Below are 20,235 nucleotides of genomic sequence, written 5' to 3' on the forward strand. Positions count from 1 at the left end.
CCCCCTCCACCCCGGGGGTTGGGGACACCACAGGGGCCTGTGTGCAGAGGGGGCGGGGTGGAGCCCCCGAAGATGCCCAGGCCCTCAGCCCCCCCTCCACACACACACAGGGATCCCTGCGGGCAGGGAGGGCAGGGAGCCGGGGAGCCCTGTGGGCGCTGGCTGTGTCCGGGGCGGCTTCCAGGCTGGGTCCCTCGCAGCCCCCTGCTCCTGCGGGCCCGCCCCGCTCCTCCCCTCCCCTCCCCTCCCCTCCCCTCCCGCCCTCGCGGCCTCCTACCTGGGCAGGGGTCGCCGCTAAGGCCGCGTCCTGCGCTCAAGTTCTGGGGGTCGGGGTCCCCCATTTTGTGCACCAGGCCGCTGCCAGGCAACTGGTCGCTGCGAGAAAGGACTGCGGGGAGCGGGGAGCCGGGAGCGGGGAGCGGGGGCGGGAGCGGGGGCGGCGATCTGCGGGCGGGGATGGCGGGACCGCGGGGAGCACCGACGGGTGGGCGGCGTCCTCCTGCAGCCTCCGCGGCTGCTGTCACAAGTGCCCCGCGCCCCCCCGCCCGTCGCCCTTCTGTCTGTCCGTCGGCCCGTCCAGCTCAGGGCGCCGCGGGTCTATCGTGCCGGGCCCCGCATGCCGCCGCCGCCGCTCACTCGATGCGCACCTGCAGGCGCACGTTGAACATGACGGACGCCACGACGTAGAAGTAGGGGAAGTTGAGGCGCACCCGCCACGCCAGGTCGAAGAAGGTGAGCAGCGTGCGCGTCAGCCCCTTGCAGAAGGCGCCGTAGGAGCCGCCGCCGCCGCCGCCGCCGCGGAAAGCCGCCGAGCGCGACAGACGCACCGCCAGGCCCGACAGCGCCGCTGCAGCCGCCGCCGCCGACAGCGCCGCCGATGCCGCCATGGGCCCCGCACACCCGCCCGGCTGCCCGCGCCTGCGACGCTGACAACGGTGGCGATGGCGACCGCACAGGTGGACGCGGGACCCCAGCCGCCTCCGACTCCGCCTTCGCCTCCGCCCCCACCCGCCTGCCCGCCCGGCTCTCACTCCCTCTCCGGGCCGCCGCCTTCGCCCCTTCGCCACCCCAGGCGCTGTCCGCTCTCCTGCCGCACGCGCGCCGCGCAACCGTTAGAGCCTCCCGCCCCACTCCTCCCCTTCTCCTCTCCTCCTCCTTTGCCTCCGCAACCGCGACCCTCACGCTGGTGTTCCTACCCTCACCCCAGCGTGGCCGGCGTGGCCACGCCCACGGCGGACACGCCCCTCTCCCTCTGCCACTCAGCTATTGCCGCTCGTAAGCACCGCCTCTGATCCCGCCCCTCGGGCCCTGCCCCCTGATGACTCCGCCTCCTCACGTCCTCTGGGGAGCTGAGCCTGGGGGCCTAAGAGGAGGGGAGGGGGCGGTGTAGTCCAGCCCCTACTTCTGCGGAAAGCGCTGGAGCAGAGCAAGTCCTTTGGGGAGCCTGGGACCCTGGGGCTGGACCGAGAGGCAGCCGCTGTGTGGCTGCTGTGCGCCTATGAGCTCCACAATCCACACCACCTCCCACCTTCAGCCGGTTCGTTCCACCTTTCACAAATGCGCCTTTCTCTGCAAGAGCTGAGGCGCTGAGGCTGGCCCCACCGGAGTGAGCAGTCTCTCCTCTCTGTGCTCCCTGTGCTGGCACCTTACTTACATGGTGCTTTGTTGGACTGCCTCCTTCATTTGTCTTTCCCTTACTGTTATTTGCAAGCACTCCTCTTCTGGTCTACCCTCAAGACTGCATATGATCTTCTTAGGTCTCCTTTGCCCTTGTTCATGGCTATTCTTCCTAATGGGCTTAAAAGTATTATTATTGGTTTTATTTAGTTCTAAATCAGAGTCAACCAAATCCCATATTCTTTATGTGGCAGTTGAGATGCTCAGCTTTCACTATCGGGTGTGTGTGTGTGGTGGGGGTGATCCAGGGCATCCCTGTGCATGATTCTGGGCACACTTTTTCCATTTTTATATCAGTTGTGGGGGGAAGGTCACAAATAGAAAGAGAGACACCACCGCTAGCTCCATTTACCCATGGTGCTTCCATCTGGTTTCTATGTTCATACTGGGTCCTGGACCATGGGTCTATGTGAGCCCTAGCTCTGAACTATCTCTGTGCCCAAGAGTCATGACTTTTATAGACTTTATATAAAAAGTAGATTCACCAAAATCCAATAACAATTTCCACACAGAAGGCTGATCCCCCTCCCAATTTTTTTTCTTTTCTGTTCTTTTTTTTTCAGTCACTGTCACAAGCATTTGCAACACTCAGAACACGTTGTCATTTAGAGAGAGAATAGAAAGAGAGATACAACAGCCTCAGATCACCCTGCAATGTCACATGGTGCTGGGGATTGACTTTGGGTTGCATGGTTTGGCAAAACATGCAACCTACTGTGTGACCTATTTCTCCTGTGTGCACTAGGCTGTATATTTAAACCTTGTCAGAGGGAGACTTCCAGAGCTGGGGATACAGAGTAGCAGCAACTGTATTTCTCTCCTCTCATCTCCCTGGTCAACTAGAAATAGCAAAAAGTATCATTTGAGAATGCAAAAAGGCAAGACTAGCATTACTTTGGTAACCCCACCAAGTCACGGGTGAGTGCAGACACATATGGCTCCTGTACAGAGAGGGGCCTAAGGAGAGATTCCTGGGGCAAAAAGTTCTTACTTACTCCAAAGCTGCTGGTAACAGTCCCACAGTTTGTCAATTGAGGTGCTACCTCCCATCCAAGTTTTATCAACAAAAAGATTGCTAAAAGGAGGAGAGGATCCCCTAAGGCTCACCAAATGCAACTGTTTGCAAATGCTCTCCACTGCTTCTGTCCCTTGGAGGCTGGAGCAGCAGCAGGGAGGCCCTGTGCTGACATATGGGAAGGGGGCAGAGAACTGACCAAGAAACTCAGGAGAAGATCTATACCCTAGTGGTCTGGAGGTGGGGCTGTATAGTGGTGGCCTTTCCACATTGTTCTCCTGATGAATTGGGAAACATAATGAATAACTGCCTTAGAACCCACAGAATACAAATGGGATTTGTGTAGAAACTCACAGGGCCAAGAGTGCTGCCCAGCTTGCCTGTGGCTGCTGGCAGAGCAGCTGAATTGGATCTGGGTCTTTGAAACCTCGGAGCATGGGAGTCTCTTTGCAGAACCACTGTGATATCTCCCCCCCACCCTGATTTATCTCTTGGTCTGGAGAAGTGATTATAAGTTAAACTGTAAGATAAACTACCTATTTATAGTTTAAAAGCCCACAGGCTTCCATAGCCTGCAAGGATGATAAAGAACGTAAGAGGGTTTAACAGCCACTGTGCTTCACCTCAAGAACTGAGATCACATTGAAACAACTGTTAATTTCCACAATTGTGAACTCCCTAAGTACTTCACTTAGAAAGAAGTCAATCCAGGTCCAGGTTGTGGTTCACCTGGTTGAGTGCACATGTCACAATGTACAAGGACCCAGGTTCAAGTCCCCCGACCCCCACCTGCAGGAGGAAAGCTTTGCAAGTGGTGAAGCAAAGCTGCAGGTGTTTCTCTGTCTATCCCCCTCTCAATCTCCCCCAATTATCTCAATATCTGGATGTCTCTATCCAATAAATAAAGATAATTAAAAAAAAGAAACAAGTCAATCCAGGCAGGTGTGATTTGTGTATTGTAAAGTACTGAAAGAAGGACCTCGTAACACAGCACATATAATGATTAAACCAAGATAAACATTGGAGAAATGAACCAGGACAAAAGCCCAGATAAAAAGCCCCCCCAAATGTAGAAGCATGTAAGAATGAAGACAACATACAAACAACAATTGAGGCATTAGTAACAGGGGTGAGGAAAGCTTTTGAAAGTAACATCATCAGAAATGGGGAGGGGGCAGAAAATGAGACTCTGGAAGAAAATACTAATTATCTTGAGTTAATTAGAGAGCTGAAAGCTGAAATAGCTGAAGTAAGAGCATAACTAGCTGAACAAGCTAATACAGTATCAGAACAGGGTAACAAAATAACTGAGATACAGAAAACAACACGGGGGAGAGAGAACAGAATGAGTGATGCAGAAAATAGAATTATCAAGATCAAGGATGGATTAGAGAAAACTAAGAAAGCAGTAAAAGATCTTAAAAAGAGATTAAGAGATAGTGAAAACAACAATAGAGACATATGGGATGACTTCAAAAGAAGTAAAATATGCATTATTGACTAACTAGAGGAAGAAAGAGAGGGAGGGGAAGAAAGTATTCTACAGGACATAACAGCTGAGAACTTCTCTAGTCTAGACAACATAAAATACATGAAGGTTCAAGATGCCCAGAGGGTCCCAAACAGAATTAACCCAGACTAAAAGACACCAAGATACATCATATTTAGAATGCAAAGGAATAAAGATGTAGAAAGGATCCTGAAGGCTGCAAGAGAAAAACAGAGTCACCTGCAGAGGGAAACCCGTAAGAACAGCAGCAGATTTCTCCACACAAACACTAAAGGCCAGAAGAGAATAGCAAGATATATATTGAGCACTCAGTGAAAAAGGCATTCATCCAAGACTACTGTTTCCTGCTAGACTATCATTCAAACTCAAGGGAGGCATATAAACCTTCTAAGACAGGAAACATGTGAAGGAATCAACTATCACCAAACCTTCCCTGAAAGAAGTTCTGAAAGGTCTCTTATAAACAATCACATCGTCAATAGACATGCCATATATAAAAACACTCTGAAAGTTTAGAATAATGGTATTAAAATATCTTCAATCTATAATATCAATAAATGTCAATGGACTGAGATAGCCTATTAAACGGTACAGAGTGGGAAGATGGATCAAAAAATACAACCCAACTATAGGTTGTCTGCAGGAATGCCACCTAACTCAAGGAGACAAATATGGACTCAAAGTGAAAGTATGGAAAACTATCATACAAGCCAATGGACCATAAAGAAGAGAGGGATAGCCATTCTCATATCTGACATAATACACCTTAAAATAAATAAAAATTTAAAAGATAAGGATGGATATTATTTAATGATCAGAAGATCAGTCAATCAAAAGGAATTAATGATTATTAACATCTATACACACAAATGAGAGGCTATCTAAATACATCAAACGTCTACTAAAAGAGCTACAACAATATATTAACAGCAACACAGTAATAGTAGGGGATTTCAACACCCCACTTTCTCAACTTGACATATCATCTAGGCATAAAATTGATAAGGAAACAAGGGAGATAAATGAAGAGATAAATAAACTAGAAATATTGGACATTTTCAGAGACATTCACCCCAAGAAACTGGAATACACATTCTACTCAAGTCCACATGGGTCATTCATTTTCAAGGATAAACCATATGTTAGGCCAGAAAGACAGCATCAGTAAATTCAAGAGCATTGTAACAATCCTAAGCATTTTTTCAAACCACAGTGGAATTAAACTAACAACAACCAACAAAAAAATAAGTAAAAGTCCCAAAATATGCAAACTCAACAATATACTACTTAAAAACTACTGGGTCAAAGAGGAAATGAAGTAAGAAATAAAAATATTTCAAGAATTCAATGAAAATGCAGACATGAGCTATCAAAATATTTGGGAGAAAACTATGATAATACTGAGAGGGAAGTTCATAGCCTTACAAGCACACAGTAGTAAACAAAAGGTTCAAATAAACAACCTGATCACACATCTTAAAGACTTAGAAAAAGTAGAACAAAGGAAACCTAAAGCAGCCAGAAGGCCTAAAATAACTAAAGTTAGGGCAGAAATAAATAACATTGAAAATAAGAAAACCATAGAAAAGATCTCTGAAGCTAAATGTTGGCTTTTCAAAGGAGGAAAAAGAAAAAAAAAACCCTTAGCCAGACTTACAAAACAAAAATGGATGAAAATTCAAATGAATTGGATTGTAAATGAAAGAGAAGATACACAAAAGACACCACAGAAATCCAACATATCATGTAAGACTTCTATGAACAACTATAGGCCACCAATCTACAGAACCTGGAAGAAACAGACAAGTTCCTAGATACCTACAAACTTCCAGAATTAAACAAAGAGTATCTAGAAAATATGAACAGACCAATCATAGCCAAAGAATTTGAAACAGTTATCAAAAACCCTCCCAAGAATAAAAGTCCTGGACCAGATGGTTATACAAATGAATTCTACAAAACCTTTAAGGAAGAGTTAATACCTCTATTTTTTTAATATTTATTTATTTATTTTCCCTTTTGTTGCCCTTGTTGTTTTTCATTGTTGTTGTAGCTATTATTGTTGTTGTTATTGATGTCATTGTTGTTGGATAGGACACAGAGAAATGGAGAGAGGAGGGGAAGACAGAGAGGGGGAGAGAAAAATAGACACCTGCAGACCTGCTTCACTGCCTGTGAAGCCACTCTCCTACAGGTGGGGAGCTGGGGTCTCAAACCAGGATCCTTACGTTGGTCCTTGCGCTTTGAGCCATATGTGCTTAACCCGCTGCTCTACCACCCAGCTTCCTAGTGCCTCTATTTTTAAAACTCCTCCAAAAGACTGAAGACACAATAATACTCCCTCACAGCTTTTATGAATCCAAAATCATTCTGATACCAAAGAAAAGAAAAGAAAATTACAGAATATCTCTGATGAACATAGATGCTAAAATATTGAAAAAAAAATTGTACCCAACCAGATACAGCAGTATATTAAAAAGATTGTTTATAATGGCCAAGTGGGGTTTATCCCAGGGATGCAAGGTTGGTTTAATATATGTACATCAATCAACATGATCCATAACATCAATAAATGAAAGACCAAACACCACATGATTATATCAATAGATGCAGAGAAAGCCTTTGGCAAAATACAACATCAATTTATGATCAAAATGCTACAAAAATGGTAATAGATGTAAAATTCCTCAAGATAATGGAGTCCATATATACCAAACCTACAGCCAACATCATACTCAGTAGTGAAAAACTGGAAACATTCTCCCTCAGATCAGATATTAGACAGGGCTGCCCACTATCATCATTACTATTCAGCATACTGTTGTAAGTTCTTGCCATAGCAATTAAGCAGGAGCAAGGAATTTAAGGGATACAGATAGGAAGAGAAGTTAAACTCTCACTGTTTGCAGATTAAATGATAGTTGCATAGAAAAACCTAAAGAATCCAGCAGGAAGCTTTTGGAAATTATCAGGCAATATAGTAAGATGTCCGGCTACAAATGTTAGTGGCATTCCTCTATGCAAACACTAAGGCAGCAGCAGAAGAAATCCAGAAATCAATTCCTTTTACTAAAGCAACAAAGACAATAAAATATCTAGGAATAAACCTAGCCAAAGAAGTGAAAGACTTGTATTCTGAAAAGTATGAGTCACTACTCAAGGAAACAGAAAAAGACACAAAGAAGTAGAAAGATATTCCATGTTCATGGGTTGGAAGAATTAGCATCATCAAAATGAATATACTACCCAGAGACATATACAAATTTATTGAAATCCCCATCAAAATCCCAACCAGTTTTTTTAGGAGAATAGAACAAAAGCTACAAATGTTTATCTGGAACCTGAAAAGACCTATAATTGCCAAAACTATTTTGAGAAGAAGAGCAGAACTGGAGGCATCATACTCCCAGATCTCAAATTGTATTATAGGGCCATTGTCATCAAAACTGCTTGGTACTGGAACATGAATAGACACACTGACCAGTGGAATAGAATTCAGAGCCCAAAAAGTAAGCCCCCACACCTATGGACATCTAATCTTTGACAAAGGTGCCCAGACTATTAAATGGGGAAAGCAGAGTCTCTTCAACAAATGGTGTTGGGAAAATTGGCTTGAAACATGCAGAAGAATGAAACTGAACCACTATATTTCACCAAATACAAAAGTAAATTCCAACTGGATCAAGGACTTGGATGTTAGACCAGAAACTATAAATATTTAGAGGAAAATATTGGCAGAACTCTTCCATCAAAATTTTAAAGGCGTCTTCAATGAAATGAATCCAATTACAAAGAAGACTAAATAAAAAATAAACAATGGGACTACATCAAATTAAAAAGCTTCTAAAAATCACAAGGACCAGTGTAAGGATCCCGTTTAGAACCCCTGGTTCCCCACCTGCAGGGGAGTTGCTTCACAGTGGTGAAGCAGGTCTATAGGTGTCTTTCTCTCTCCCTCTCTGTCTTCCCCTCCTCTCTCCATTTCTCTCTATCCTAACCAATAATGATAACATCAATAACAACAACAATAATAAGTACAACAATAAAACAACAAGAGCAACAAAAGGGAATAAATATATATATATTTTATTCTTTTTTATTTTTATTTATTTATTCCCTTTTGTTGCCCTTGTTGTTTTATTGTTGTAGTTATTATTGTTGTTGTCATTGTTGTATAAGACAGAGAGAAATGGAGAGAGGAGGGGAAGACAGAGAGGAGGAGAGAAAGATAGACACCTGCAGACCTGCTTCACCGCCTGTGAAGCGACTCCTCTGCAGGTGGGGAGCCGGGGTTCGAACCGGGATCCTTATGCCGGTCCTTGTGCTTCGCACCACCTGCGCTTAACCTGCTACGCTACAGCCCGACTCCCAATAAATATATATTTAAAAAAGCTTCTAAATAGCAAAAGAAACCACTATCCAAAGGGACCTCCCACAGAATGGGAGAAGATCTTTACAATGTCATATATCAGACAGGAGGTTAATAACCAAAATATATAAAGAGTTCACCAAAGTCAGTAACAGGAAAACAAATGACCCTATGCAAAAATGAGGAGAGGATACAAATAGAATATTCTGCGTAGAAGAGATCCAAAAAGCCAACAAACATATGAAAAAATGCTCCAAGTCACTGTTTGTCAGAGAACTGCAAATAAAGGCAACAATGAGATACCACATAACTTCTGTAAGAATGTCATACACCAGAAAAAGTCAGCAGCAACAGATGCTGAAGAGGTTGTGGGGGACAAAGGAACCCTTCTGCACTGCTGGTGGGAATGTCAATTGGTCCAACCCTTATGGAGAGCAGTCTGGAGAACTCTCAGAAGGCTAGAAATGGACCTACCCTATGATCCTGTAATTCCTCTCCTGGGATATACCCTAAGGAACCCAACACACCCATCCAAAAAGATTTGTGTATACCTATGCTCATTGCAGCATAATTTGTATTCACTAAAACCTGGAAGCAACCCAGGTGTCCAATAGGAGATACGTGGCTGAGTAAGATTTGGCATATATATATTTGGTTATATATATATATATATTTGGTTATATATATATATATATATATATATAAATATAACTCAGCTATTAAAAATAGTGATTTCACCATTTTCAGCCCATCTTGGATGGAGCTTGAATAAATCACATTACTTGAGATAAGTCAGAAACGGAAGTGTGAATATGGGATGATCTCACTCATAGGTAGAAGTTAGATCAGCAGAACTTGGACTGGAGTTGGTGTATTGCACCAAAGTAAAAGACTCTGGTGTGGGAGGGGTGTGGGAGTGTTCAGAACCTGGATCCTGATGACAGAGGAGTACCTAGTGGGGGTTGAATTTTTTAAAATTATTTTTTAAAATATTTATTCCCTTTTGTTGCCCTTGTAATTTTATTGTTGTTGTTATTGATGTCATTGTTGTTGGATAGGACAGAGAGAAATGGAGAGAGGAGGTGAAGACAGAGAGGAGGAGAAAAAGATAGACACTTGCAGACTTGCTTCACAGCCTGTGAAGAGACTCCCCTGCAGATGGGGAGCTGGGGGCTGGAACCACGATCCTTACGTGTAACCTTGTGCTTTGCACCACCTGCGCTTAACCCGCTGCACTACCGCCGGAGTCCCGGGGGTTGAACTGTTATGTGGAAAACAGGGAAATGTTATGGATGTACTATTATAATTTACTGTCAACTGTAAGCCATTAATCCCCCAATAAAGAAATTTCTAAAAATAGACACACTAAAAATATAAAGAAATAACTGAAACTTTTCAGAAATGCCTGTTCACCTTCACACTTGACTGTCTTAGTGGAACTCATAAACTGTGTAACTGTTTATGGAGCCCAGTAGATTCATAGATACTGAATGGGCAGTTACATCACCTACTTAGTCAATGGGTAAAATCTCATTTTCCAGCACTAGTTATTGTGTGACATGATATTATCAAAAACATAAAAATGCGCTCTCCCTCGTCCACCGCTGCTGCCTCCTTGTGCCGCTCATGGTGCTGCTGGTGTGCTGGTTTGGTGCAGACCTGCTACCTCTTCTGTGAAGTGGCAAGAGAGGAGACCCCGGCGTTCGCCATGGCCGACAAAAAGCCCAAGGAAGGATTCAAGACTGAGAACAACAACTATATTAATCTAAATCAGGATGGTTCGGTGGTGCAGTTTAAGATTAAGAGGCAGACACCACTTAGTAAACTAATGAAAGCCTATTGTGAACGACAGAGGTTGTCAATGAGGCAGATCACATTCCGATTTGACCGGCAGCCAATCAATGAAACAGATCCACTTACACAGTTGCAAATGGAGGATGAAGGTACAATTGATGTGTTCCAGCAGCAGACAGAAGGTATCTACTAAAAAGGAAGCCTGCTACTTTACTCCAGAACGTTGTTCCTCCAGATCAAGAAGACATTCTCAATTAGAAAACCGCAATTTGGTTCCGCCACATCCTGACTACTACAATACAGTTTTTTCACTATTCTTTCATTTTCCCCTTCCCCATTCTTCTATTGTACATAAAGTAACTGGTGTATGTGCACAAACATATTACATTTTTAAAAACTAAATGGCCAATGGTAGGTTTTGATTGACATCAAATGGAGACGGGATGGGGAAAAATACTGGTTCTGTGAAAATGCCCGCTGTCTCCATTAGTGGCGTGCTCATTCAGCTCTTATCTTTATATTCCAGTAATTGCTCTCAATGTTTAACAAAAAAGAATAACATAAAAATTCTTGTATACCTTGTTTGATTGGAGAATCTTAATGTTTTTCATTTATCATTGTAAAACCAAGGACAATTTTCTAACTTTTTTGTACGTTGCTGTTACATGTAGGGCAATCTGGTTTTAAGAAGGAGTAAATTACTCTAAAAGAAATGAATCCTAGATAGTTTTCCCTTCAAACCAAGCGTCTTGTTGTTTAAATAAACCTCTTGTTAAAAAAACACAAAAAAATCCATAGGTACTGTGCTGGAGAGATAGTATAATGGTTATGCCAAAAGCCTTCCATGCCTGAGGCTTGAAGGGCCCATGTTCAAAAATAGAATTAAATACATTCAAATTTAAATAATGTAAAATAAAATAAAAATAATGTAACAGAAAAGCATAGGAGTCAATGCATAAAAACAGCCAGAGCAGATATATCAGTTAACTCTACAATGGTCACTCCACCTTAGGCAGTAGGAAAGAATCATCATTCCTACTGCCTAAGGCAGATTCACACCAGGTGCACCATACCTGGCTCTCTTATTCACATGTTTTACATGTGTGTGTATGTCCATAGGTATTATTAGTATAATATGGTGATTTTTTTCTTATTTGCAAAAACAAAGGGTCACAGAAATATACCTTTAAACCACTTGGAAACCTTTGGCTGCAGATTAGATCTGATTTCTTCACTCAAAGAACCTGTGCCTTCCAATCATTTCTCAAGTCTATGCTTGGCCTCATTTATTTTGTGCTATCAGTAAACTCACAGGAAGTTGCAGAAATAGTACAAAAATATCCATCTCTTCCACCCAGTTTCCCTCATGGCAACAATTTCTGCAGATACAATATAATATCCAAGACCAAAAAGAAAGAAAGAAGGAAACTGTCATCAGCATATTGCTCTTAACTAGTGTACAGGTCTGGTTGATATTTCACTATTTTTCTAGCCTGCTTTAATTTATGTGTGTGTGCCCATGTCTAGTTCCAGCAGTATTATCCCATGTCAAGATTCGTGTAACCACAAGCAAGATACAAATATATCCCATCACCACTAAAGAGCTCTGCTCTCCGGCAGGCGGGGGTAGATAGCATAATGGTTATGCAGAGACTGTCTTGCCTGAGGCTCCGAAGTTCCAGGTTCAATCCCCCACATCACCAAAAGTCTGAGCTGAGCAGTGCTCTGGTGTTTCTCTCTGTGTATTTCTCTCTCTGTATCTCTCTCAAAAATAAAAAATAAATAAAAAATAAAATACTTAAAAAAGTTGTCTATAAAAATGTTATGAATTAAAAAAGAGCTCTGCTTTCGATTAGAGACTCTTTTTATGTAGATATTTTTGTTCAACTTCAATTTATACCAGTTTTTTTTTCTCTTCAGTGACTACAAGTTGTACTATATACTTTTGGTTTCTGCATGTTCATTGTTAGTCTCTAGAGCTGCAATTAATTTTCAATAAACTATATTTTGTTTTAAGAATTATAGTTTGTGTGTGTGTGTGTGTGTGTGTGAGAGAGAGAGAGAGAGAGAGAGAGAGAGAGCTAGAACACTGTTCATCCCTGGCATATAACTGTGCCAGGGACTGAGTTTGAGGTTTCAGGGGTTCTAATACTGAGCAATCTCCCTAGCACTAACTGGTTTTTGTTTGTTTGTTGTTGTTGTTTTGAGGTAATTGCAGTGATGAATCAGGATATAGAGACTGACACAATTCACTTATTTTATTCAGGACCCCCCCAGTTTAATCATGTCTGTCAGTCCTTCCTTCTCTAAATTTGTTCTTTGTAAACATAAGGAAATAACAGCTTTGAATAACAATGAGGGACCTGTCATTTTAAGTGCCTTAGCACCAGCTGAAAATAAATTACTAGTCAGGAATGTTGTTAAGTTAAGCTTTCTGTGATGGGGTGATTAAGCTGGATGGTTTAACGATTTCAGATGATTTAGCTTACAACAATTTCAGATGATTTAGCTTACAAGTTCTTTATAGTCAATATAAAATTAAGTAAATTTTAACAATAATGCACTTGAATTTTCTGGTATAAAAGTACAGAACTTTGATTAGGAATAAATCAATATTCAAAATCAAATAAAAATGTAAGGTAAGTTTCTTATAGCTAGCATAGTTGGGGGATATTTTCTTTAATCTTCTCTGCTTTTTCCTTTCTTTTGAATTTTTTTTGCTGTATTTTTCTTATATTTGGTATACAGAGAGAAATTGAGAGGGGAGGAGAGATAGAGGGAAAGAGAAGGGGCCAGGTGTTGGTACACTGGGTTAAATGCACATAGTACAAAGCACAAAGGGCCAGCACAATGATCTGGGTTTGAGCCTCTGGTTCCCCACCTGCAAGAGGGTTGCTTCACAAGTGGTGAAGAAGGTCTGCAAGTATATGTCTTTATCACTCCCTCTACCATTTCAATTTCTCTCTGTCCAGTCCAATTTAAAAAAAAATGGGAAAAATGACGGCTAGGATCAATGGATCGGTAGTGCTGGCATAGAGCCTCAGCAATAACCCCAGAGGCAAAAAAAAAACAAACATATTTTCAAACGTTTTGATGCTTCAGTCTAAGCACTTAAGACTTCAAATTGGTTATCAGGCTGAATTTTAACAGTGGGTTCAAATTGTTAATACATTTTTTCCTTTATTGGGGGATCAATATTTTACATTTGACAGTAAATACGATACTTTGGACATGCATAATATTTCTCAGTTTTCTGCATAACAATATAGCCCCCACTAGGTCCTCTGTCATCCTTTTCCAGGACCTGTACTCTCCCCTCCACCCACCCCAGAGTATTTTACTTTGGTGCAATACACAAATTCCAGTCCAAGTTCTGCTTAGTGTTTTCCCTTCTGATCTTATTTTTTAACTTCTTCATCCCATATTCATCCTCTGTTTCTGACTTATCTCACATAGTATGATTTCTTGAGCTCTATCTAAAATGGGATGAAAATGGTGAAATCGCTGTTTTTAATAGCTGAGTAGTATTCCATTGTGTATATAGACCACAACTTGGTCAGCCACTTACCTTTTGTTGGACACCTGGGTTGCTTTCAGGTTTTGGATATTACAAATTGTGCTGCTATGGACATAGGTATACAAAAATCTTTTTGGATAGGTGTGTTGAGTTCTGTAGGATATACCGCTAGGAGAGGAATTGCAGGATCAGAGGGTAGGTCCATTTCTTTTAAAAAATTATTTTATATTTATTTATTTTCCCTTTTGTTGCCCTTTTTTATTGTTGTAGTTATTGATGTCGTTGTTGTTAGTTAGGACAGAGAGAAATCAAGAGAGAAGGGGAAGACAGAGGGGGGGAGAGAAAGATAGACACCTGCAGACCTACTTCACCACTTGTGAAGCGATTCCCCTGCAGGTGGGGAGCCGGGGCTCAAACCAGGATCCTTATGCCAGTCCTTGCACTTCAACCATCCTTATGCCAGTCCTTGCACTTCATGCCACGTGCGCTTAACCCACTGTGCTACCACCCAACTCTCAGGGTAGATACATTTCTAGTCTTCTAAGAGTTCTCCAGACTTCTCTCCATAGGGTTTGGACCAATTTACATTCCCAACAGCAATGTAGAAGAGTTCCTTTGTCCCCACAACCTCTCCAGCATTTGTTGATACTTTTTCTGATGTATGACATTCTCACCGGAGTGAAGTGGTATCTCATTGTTGTCTTTATTTGCATTTCTCTGACAATCAGTGAGTTGAATACATTTCTAATAATGCCTTGTTCTTTGAAATATTCAATCTGCTAAAAGCTTAGACCAGGGAGAACAGAAGCAACTGGTGCTGCTACTTTATAAGAAACAGCTATATATAAATAACATAAAAAGTTGCTGGGCTAGCATCGCTGGAGAGAGAAGAGACCAGGAACTCATGGTGGAGTGGGAATGCAAATCTTTATTCATGCGGATGCCCCAGAGTCGGGTGTGAACACAGCAGGTTTAGGCCACATGGAGCTAACAAAATGGCTGCCTCCTGCTATGCATGCCAGCCCTTCTCCAGGTCGGGACATGGAAGAGAAAGAGAGTGAAACCAGGAACAGCAGCAGGCTTTATAGGGTAAAAACAGAAGTGGCAAGTTGGGAACGGAAATGGCTAGGAAAGAGGGTGGAGAGAGGCAAAATGTATGCTGGGAAGGAGGAAGCATCCTTAGCAACTGTTGTGATGGTTTTTAACTGAATTAATAATACCCTGCGGGGATAATGTGGTGGGGATATTTCAGGCAAAACAATGGTTATGTAAACAGACAATAGTGTCAGCAATGGAGCAGAGCAGGGGGGCTGGCTTTAAGGCCTGACATCTTCCCCTTTCTTTTTATCTAATGGCCATAGTATCAGAAATTCTGGGTGCTATGTGAGGCAGGGAATCTGATAGGATGAGGCACACCTTTGGGGTAACTACTGTCCCTCTTTGCTCAACCTCTCAGTAGAGAGAGAGACTAACAGGATTGATACACTCCTCAGGTTCAAGCCCAACCAAGCTCAACCACATCCTCACAATTTCCCGACATCTCCCTCTTTCCAATGGCCATATTTAAATGGGTCAATGTCTGTAAAAGACTCCATCTCTGAAAGAGGAATAGTAGTGTAGGAGTGAACAGAAACCTGTTGGGCAGAAATGTAAATGATATTGTGCAGGCATTTTTAAAAGAACTGGAATAAGACAGGGAGTGATAAGTAAGAGTAGCAAGGTTCAGTGTGAGATTGAAGAGAGGCCTGGTAGGTGGAGAGGGGCTGCCTGATGGGCAGAAAGGGGGCACTGCCTGATAGGCGGAGGAGTGGGTGCCTGATAGACCAAGGGGTGAGAGGGGTGATCTGGTGTTGCAAAGTCCAGAGGCAGCTGCATGCAAGGTCCATGGACTGATACAGTTAGTCCTCGAGAAGTCCAACAGTGTAAAGGGAGTGTCCAAAGGTGTACCAGCAAGTCCGATAGAAGTGTCAGTCCAATGCCAAAGACCAGGGGAAGAAATGCCACATGTCTATCTCGATGGGGGAGGACAGCTACTGGAACTTTGCTTCTCTGTAGAGAGTAGTCTGGAACTGCCAAAAGGTGACAGATGAAGCAGAAGCAGGAAGGACAGACAGCGATGGACAAGAGAAAGGCAGTAAGAAAGTTCTGTCCTTTGAGTCTGTGAATCAGGTTCTTCAGATCGTGTCAGGTCACATCATGGGTTTCAGGGCATGCGCTGTAGTCATGCCATCTAGTGGGCAATGTTGGAGGACCTGACACGGGGATTCCTGTGAAAGAAACAAACAAATCTCCTTCCCATAGTTAGCAGGGCATCTGGTTTGAATTTTTATAAATATTAAAGAAGGTTTAATATAGTTGGTGCCTTAGCTAACTGAATATCGGGGGCATGTATACCCCCTTTTTCTTTACTTAATTAGGCCTAGGTGTTTGGTGGGCCTTCTCAACAATCGTTTGTCTTTGGGGGTTGTAAGGGATGTCTGTGGTATGGGTGATCTTATAAAGGGAAAAATCTTTAAATCATTGGCTGACAAAGGCAGGACTATAGTGGCAAAACGAGATACACCAGTTAAGTATAGAAAAATAAGTGAATGTTATTGTTAATTTACAGAAGTTGTATATGGGAGGACTTCTTATATAGATTAATATCTTACCACATGAGCAGATGCTTCTTCATGTGAAGACTTGACAGCTGTAATTCACTTACTTGTGAAAAAAAAACTTGTAACAAGTTAGAAGTTTACTATAATTGATAACTCGATGATTATAGTTGGTTTAAGTATCTTTATAATTTTGTTTAAAGGTCATCTTATGTGACCTCATGTAGTGGTCTCTGTACAGCAGGATCTTCAGACCAAATTTAGTTAAAATATATTGATTTTTAACTATTTTTTACTTTGGACTTTAAATAAACTCAGGTTACTTAGAGAGTTAACACATATTAGTGACAATTTTTTAAAGAAAATTTACAATGTCAGATTGATGCCAGATTTGTTGTGGATTAATTCTCACAAGATTAGCTTACAGGGCATTTTTGGGGGCCCTCCAAAAATGTCCTGTATAGAGAATTTGCATTTAAGTTTTGGAGATGATGAATTATCACATTGAATATTTAGACTTTTACCTTACATACTCAGTTACTTTAGCAAATTAATTTTACCTTGCCTGGTAAGAATGTAGCTTCAAAGTTACACTTTTAACCATTAAGTTAATGTTTACCAAACTTGAAACACACACATAAACATGTAGTTTATAACAAACAGGAGAAGAAAAACTTCTGTTATGAAGACATATCATTTCAAACACAAATTTAGATCTGTACTGTCTTAGTTGAACCATCTTTACTCACACAGTTTAAGACTAAACATTTCACATTTATATGAAGACTTAAAACAAATCAAAAGAGGAAAAAACAATTTTTGGACTGTTTCTGAATGTCTCCAGAAACCATCACTGCATCCAGCTTTTTTATATAAAGTCAATTAAGTTTTAGAGTACTCTGAGAAAAATGGGTCATACAAACAATTTTGGTTGAATTTCACTCAAATAAAATTTTTTAGTTATTCAACTCACTCACTCACAAAACACAACTGGCCAGTCATAGCAGAAGATATTCAGAGAAGAGGGGGAGAGAAGGCTCTGTGAACCAGATTTTTCAGATTTCGCCATGTTGTATTATGGGTGCTGGAGGGTGTCCTACTCCAAAAAGAGCCTCAAAATCCCAATTAGGCTGGTCTGACTGTTCCTGCGGGATTGCTACAGGCACCCATTCCCAAAAATGTCTTCCTATAGAAGAAAGAATTGAGTCAGGAGGGTAGAACTAACCACATGTCTCCATTATTGGGGACTGCCAAGGTTATGGAGAAGGCTCTGCAAGTTAGAGTCGCTCTTCTCCGTGGGAGACACGGGAGAGGGAGAGGGAGTCCAGGAAGTCCCAGGGGGAAATCTCCACACATCTTCCAAGCTCTACAATCACAGTCATGAGGAACCAAGGTGTGGCCCAGAGCAAAATGTCCCAGAGATAGAAAACCTGTCTCATGAAAAAAGAGTAGAGGGTTTGGGAAACCTCTTCATAAGGAGGAAGGTTTCCCATGGTGGAGGGGTCTCAGAAAAATAAGAAGAGGGAGAAAAGGGACTTCAGTGCCTTTCTTAAACACGAGGCTGCAGAGAGCCAAGCGGGGTATACTTATTTGGGGGCTGGACAGGTTAGGTCCTACGTTGGGTGCCAGAATGCCAAGCTAGCTTCACCGGAGAGAGAAGAGACCAGGAACTCGTGGCGGAGTGGGAATGCAAATCTTTATTCATGCGGACGCCCCAGAGTCGGGTGTGAACATAGCAGGTTTAGGCCACGTGGAGCTAACAAAATGGCCACCTCCTGCTATGCATGCCAGCCCTTCTCCAGGTCGGGACATGGAAGAGAAAGAGAAAGAGTGAAACCAGGAACAGCAGCGGGCTTTACAGGGTAAAAACAGAAGTGGCAAGTCGGGAACAGAAATGGCTAGGAAAGGGGGTGGAGAGAGGCAAAATGTATGCTGGGAAGGTGGTAGCATCCTTAGCAACTGTTGTGATGGTTTTTACAGAATTAGCAATACCCTGAGGGGATAATGTGCTGGGAATCTTTCAGGCAAAACAATGATTATGTAAATAGACCATAGTGTCAGCAATGGAGCATGGAGTAGAGCAGGGGGGGCTGGCTTTAAGGCTCGACAAAATGTCATAAATTATGGTGAGGTCTTGTATGATACAGCAAATCCTAACAATGAGATTTTCAAAGTTAATTCAATTGCCTTATAATTTGGTTATAGCAATAACTATCTATTGCTTCCTTAAACTCCAAGACGGTGGGAACCTTCCCCTTTCTCTACAAATCCCATACATCTCACAGTCCTGGAACCTCTAAGGTGGGGCTCAATTTCCTGCATGCTTCTCTCAATTCATACCAACTGATACTGGATCTGCTGATCCCAACCTAATCAATGCAACCAGTAACATCTCAGCATGCTTCACTGTGGACTGTGTCCAGAGACATCAGGTGTGGAATGTCAACCCTTCAGATTCATGACTCTGGTGAGACCTTTCCTAGCTCTTAGGAAAGGGCCTCAATTCTGTTTTGGGTGGTAAACATTTTTATCATTATATTTATTTATTTTCACTTTTGTTGCCATGGTAGTTTTTAATTGTTGTAGTCATTATTGTTATTTCTATTGATGTCATCATTGTTGGATAGGACAGAGAGAAAATAGAGAGAGAAAGGGAAGATAAAGATGGGGAAAGAAAGATAGACACCTGGAGATCTGCTTCACCGCCTGTGAAGTGACTCCCCTGCAGGTGGGAAGCCAGGGGCTGGAACTGGGATCCTTTCGCAGGCCCTTGCGCTTCCTGCCACCTGTGCTTAACCCACTGCGCTACTGCCCGACTCCCAGGGTGGCGCACTTTGTAACAAAACCTAGATATAGATCAGGGCCCATGAGAAAGGGCATATGTACATGTATCTGTAAGTTAGGGCAGAATATATACCTTAAAGCAAAAATACACAATAGTTTTCAGTGAGTCAAACTAAGCAAGTAAAAAGACCTAAAAAGACACCTTAAAGTACCTAATGAAATAGTTCTACTTAGACCTAGATAACCTTCGCACCTACCTCCTATTAAAAGTCCCCCAATTATTCCAAAGCTAACCTTGTCAGACAAAGAAAGGAATACAAAAGCTGAATAAGGGCAAGAGACCGGCATACTTTAATAATGACTTTTTACTCACTATCAGGCCACCCCATCACTGGGGGCCCTAGTTAGGGAGTCCTGGGATTCCCACACAGACATGATGAGCATAGACCACTAACAGATCCCTCTCACCACTGTTACTGGTCATCTCCACCAAGAACTACATATTGGACCCCATTATGGACCCCTATAGGACCTTGCCCTCACTGTGTATCAATAATGATAGGGAATGTTGCATTCTCCAAAGGAAGGCTGGACAACATACTCTACCTACTACCCAAGTAAGATGGGTCCTGAAATTAGTGCAGCCTGGAATGTTCCTAGCTGTGACCACAGAATGTGAGCTCAGACCTATAGGCATGCAGAGGTTATAGGCATGCTCAGACCTATAGGCTCCTGTGCTGACTATGGGTTCCAGATTAAATCGATGGGGTTTACAGTTAACAATATTTATATACCTTGATCTATTTGTTCTCTCTATAGAGTTATTTTTCTAACTGGCTTACATATGTGGAATCATACTGTATGAAATTATTGAGGTCAGGGAATAGGCAGGGCGAGTCTGGCAGCACAGCCTCTTAGCTGCACCACATTTGCACACATGCGACCCCAATCATTTTTCATCCCATATTTTTA

At 42.4% G+C, this 20,235-nt stretch overlaps 2 protein-coding genes across 2 annotated transcripts; one reads left to right on the top strand and one right to left on the bottom strand.

Moving 5' to 3' along the window:
* Window positions 1-285: 285 nt before the first annotated feature.
* Window positions 286-1,160, bottom strand: LOC103127745 (small integral membrane protein 10-like protein 2A). The gene has a single exon (XM_060183214.1). It carries the CDS (start codon window positions 885-887, stop codon window positions 633-635), a length of 255 nt encoding a protein of 84 aa, XP_060039197.1. The 5' UTR covers window positions 888-1,160; the 3' UTR covers window positions 286-632.
* Window positions 1,161-10,279: 9,119 nt separating this feature from the next.
* Window positions 10,280-10,558, top strand: LOC103127744 (small ubiquitin-related modifier 2-like). The gene has a single exon (XM_060183547.1). It carries the CDS (start codon window positions 10,280-10,282, stop codon window positions 10,556-10,558), a length of 279 nt encoding a protein of 92 aa, XP_060039530.1.
* The last annotated feature ends 9,677 nt before the right edge of the window (window positions 10,559-20,235 follow it).

This window comes from Erinaceus europaeus, chromosome X (genome assembly GCF_950295315.1).
Source record: "Erinaceus europaeus chromosome X, mEriEur2.1, whole genome shotgun sequence".
Taxonomy (NCBI): domain Eukaryota; kingdom Metazoa; phylum Chordata; class Mammalia; order Eulipotyphla; family Erinaceidae; genus Erinaceus; species Erinaceus europaeus.

Coding starts and splice junctions, on each gene's coding strand:
- LOC103127745 (XM_060183214.1), bottom strand. CDS start 887: ATGGCGGCATCGGCGGCGCTGTCGGCGGCGGCGGCTGCAGCGGCGCTG.
- LOC103127744 (XM_060183547.1), top strand. CDS start 10,280: ATGGCCGACAAAAAGCCCAAGGAAGGATTCAAGACTGAGAACAACAAC.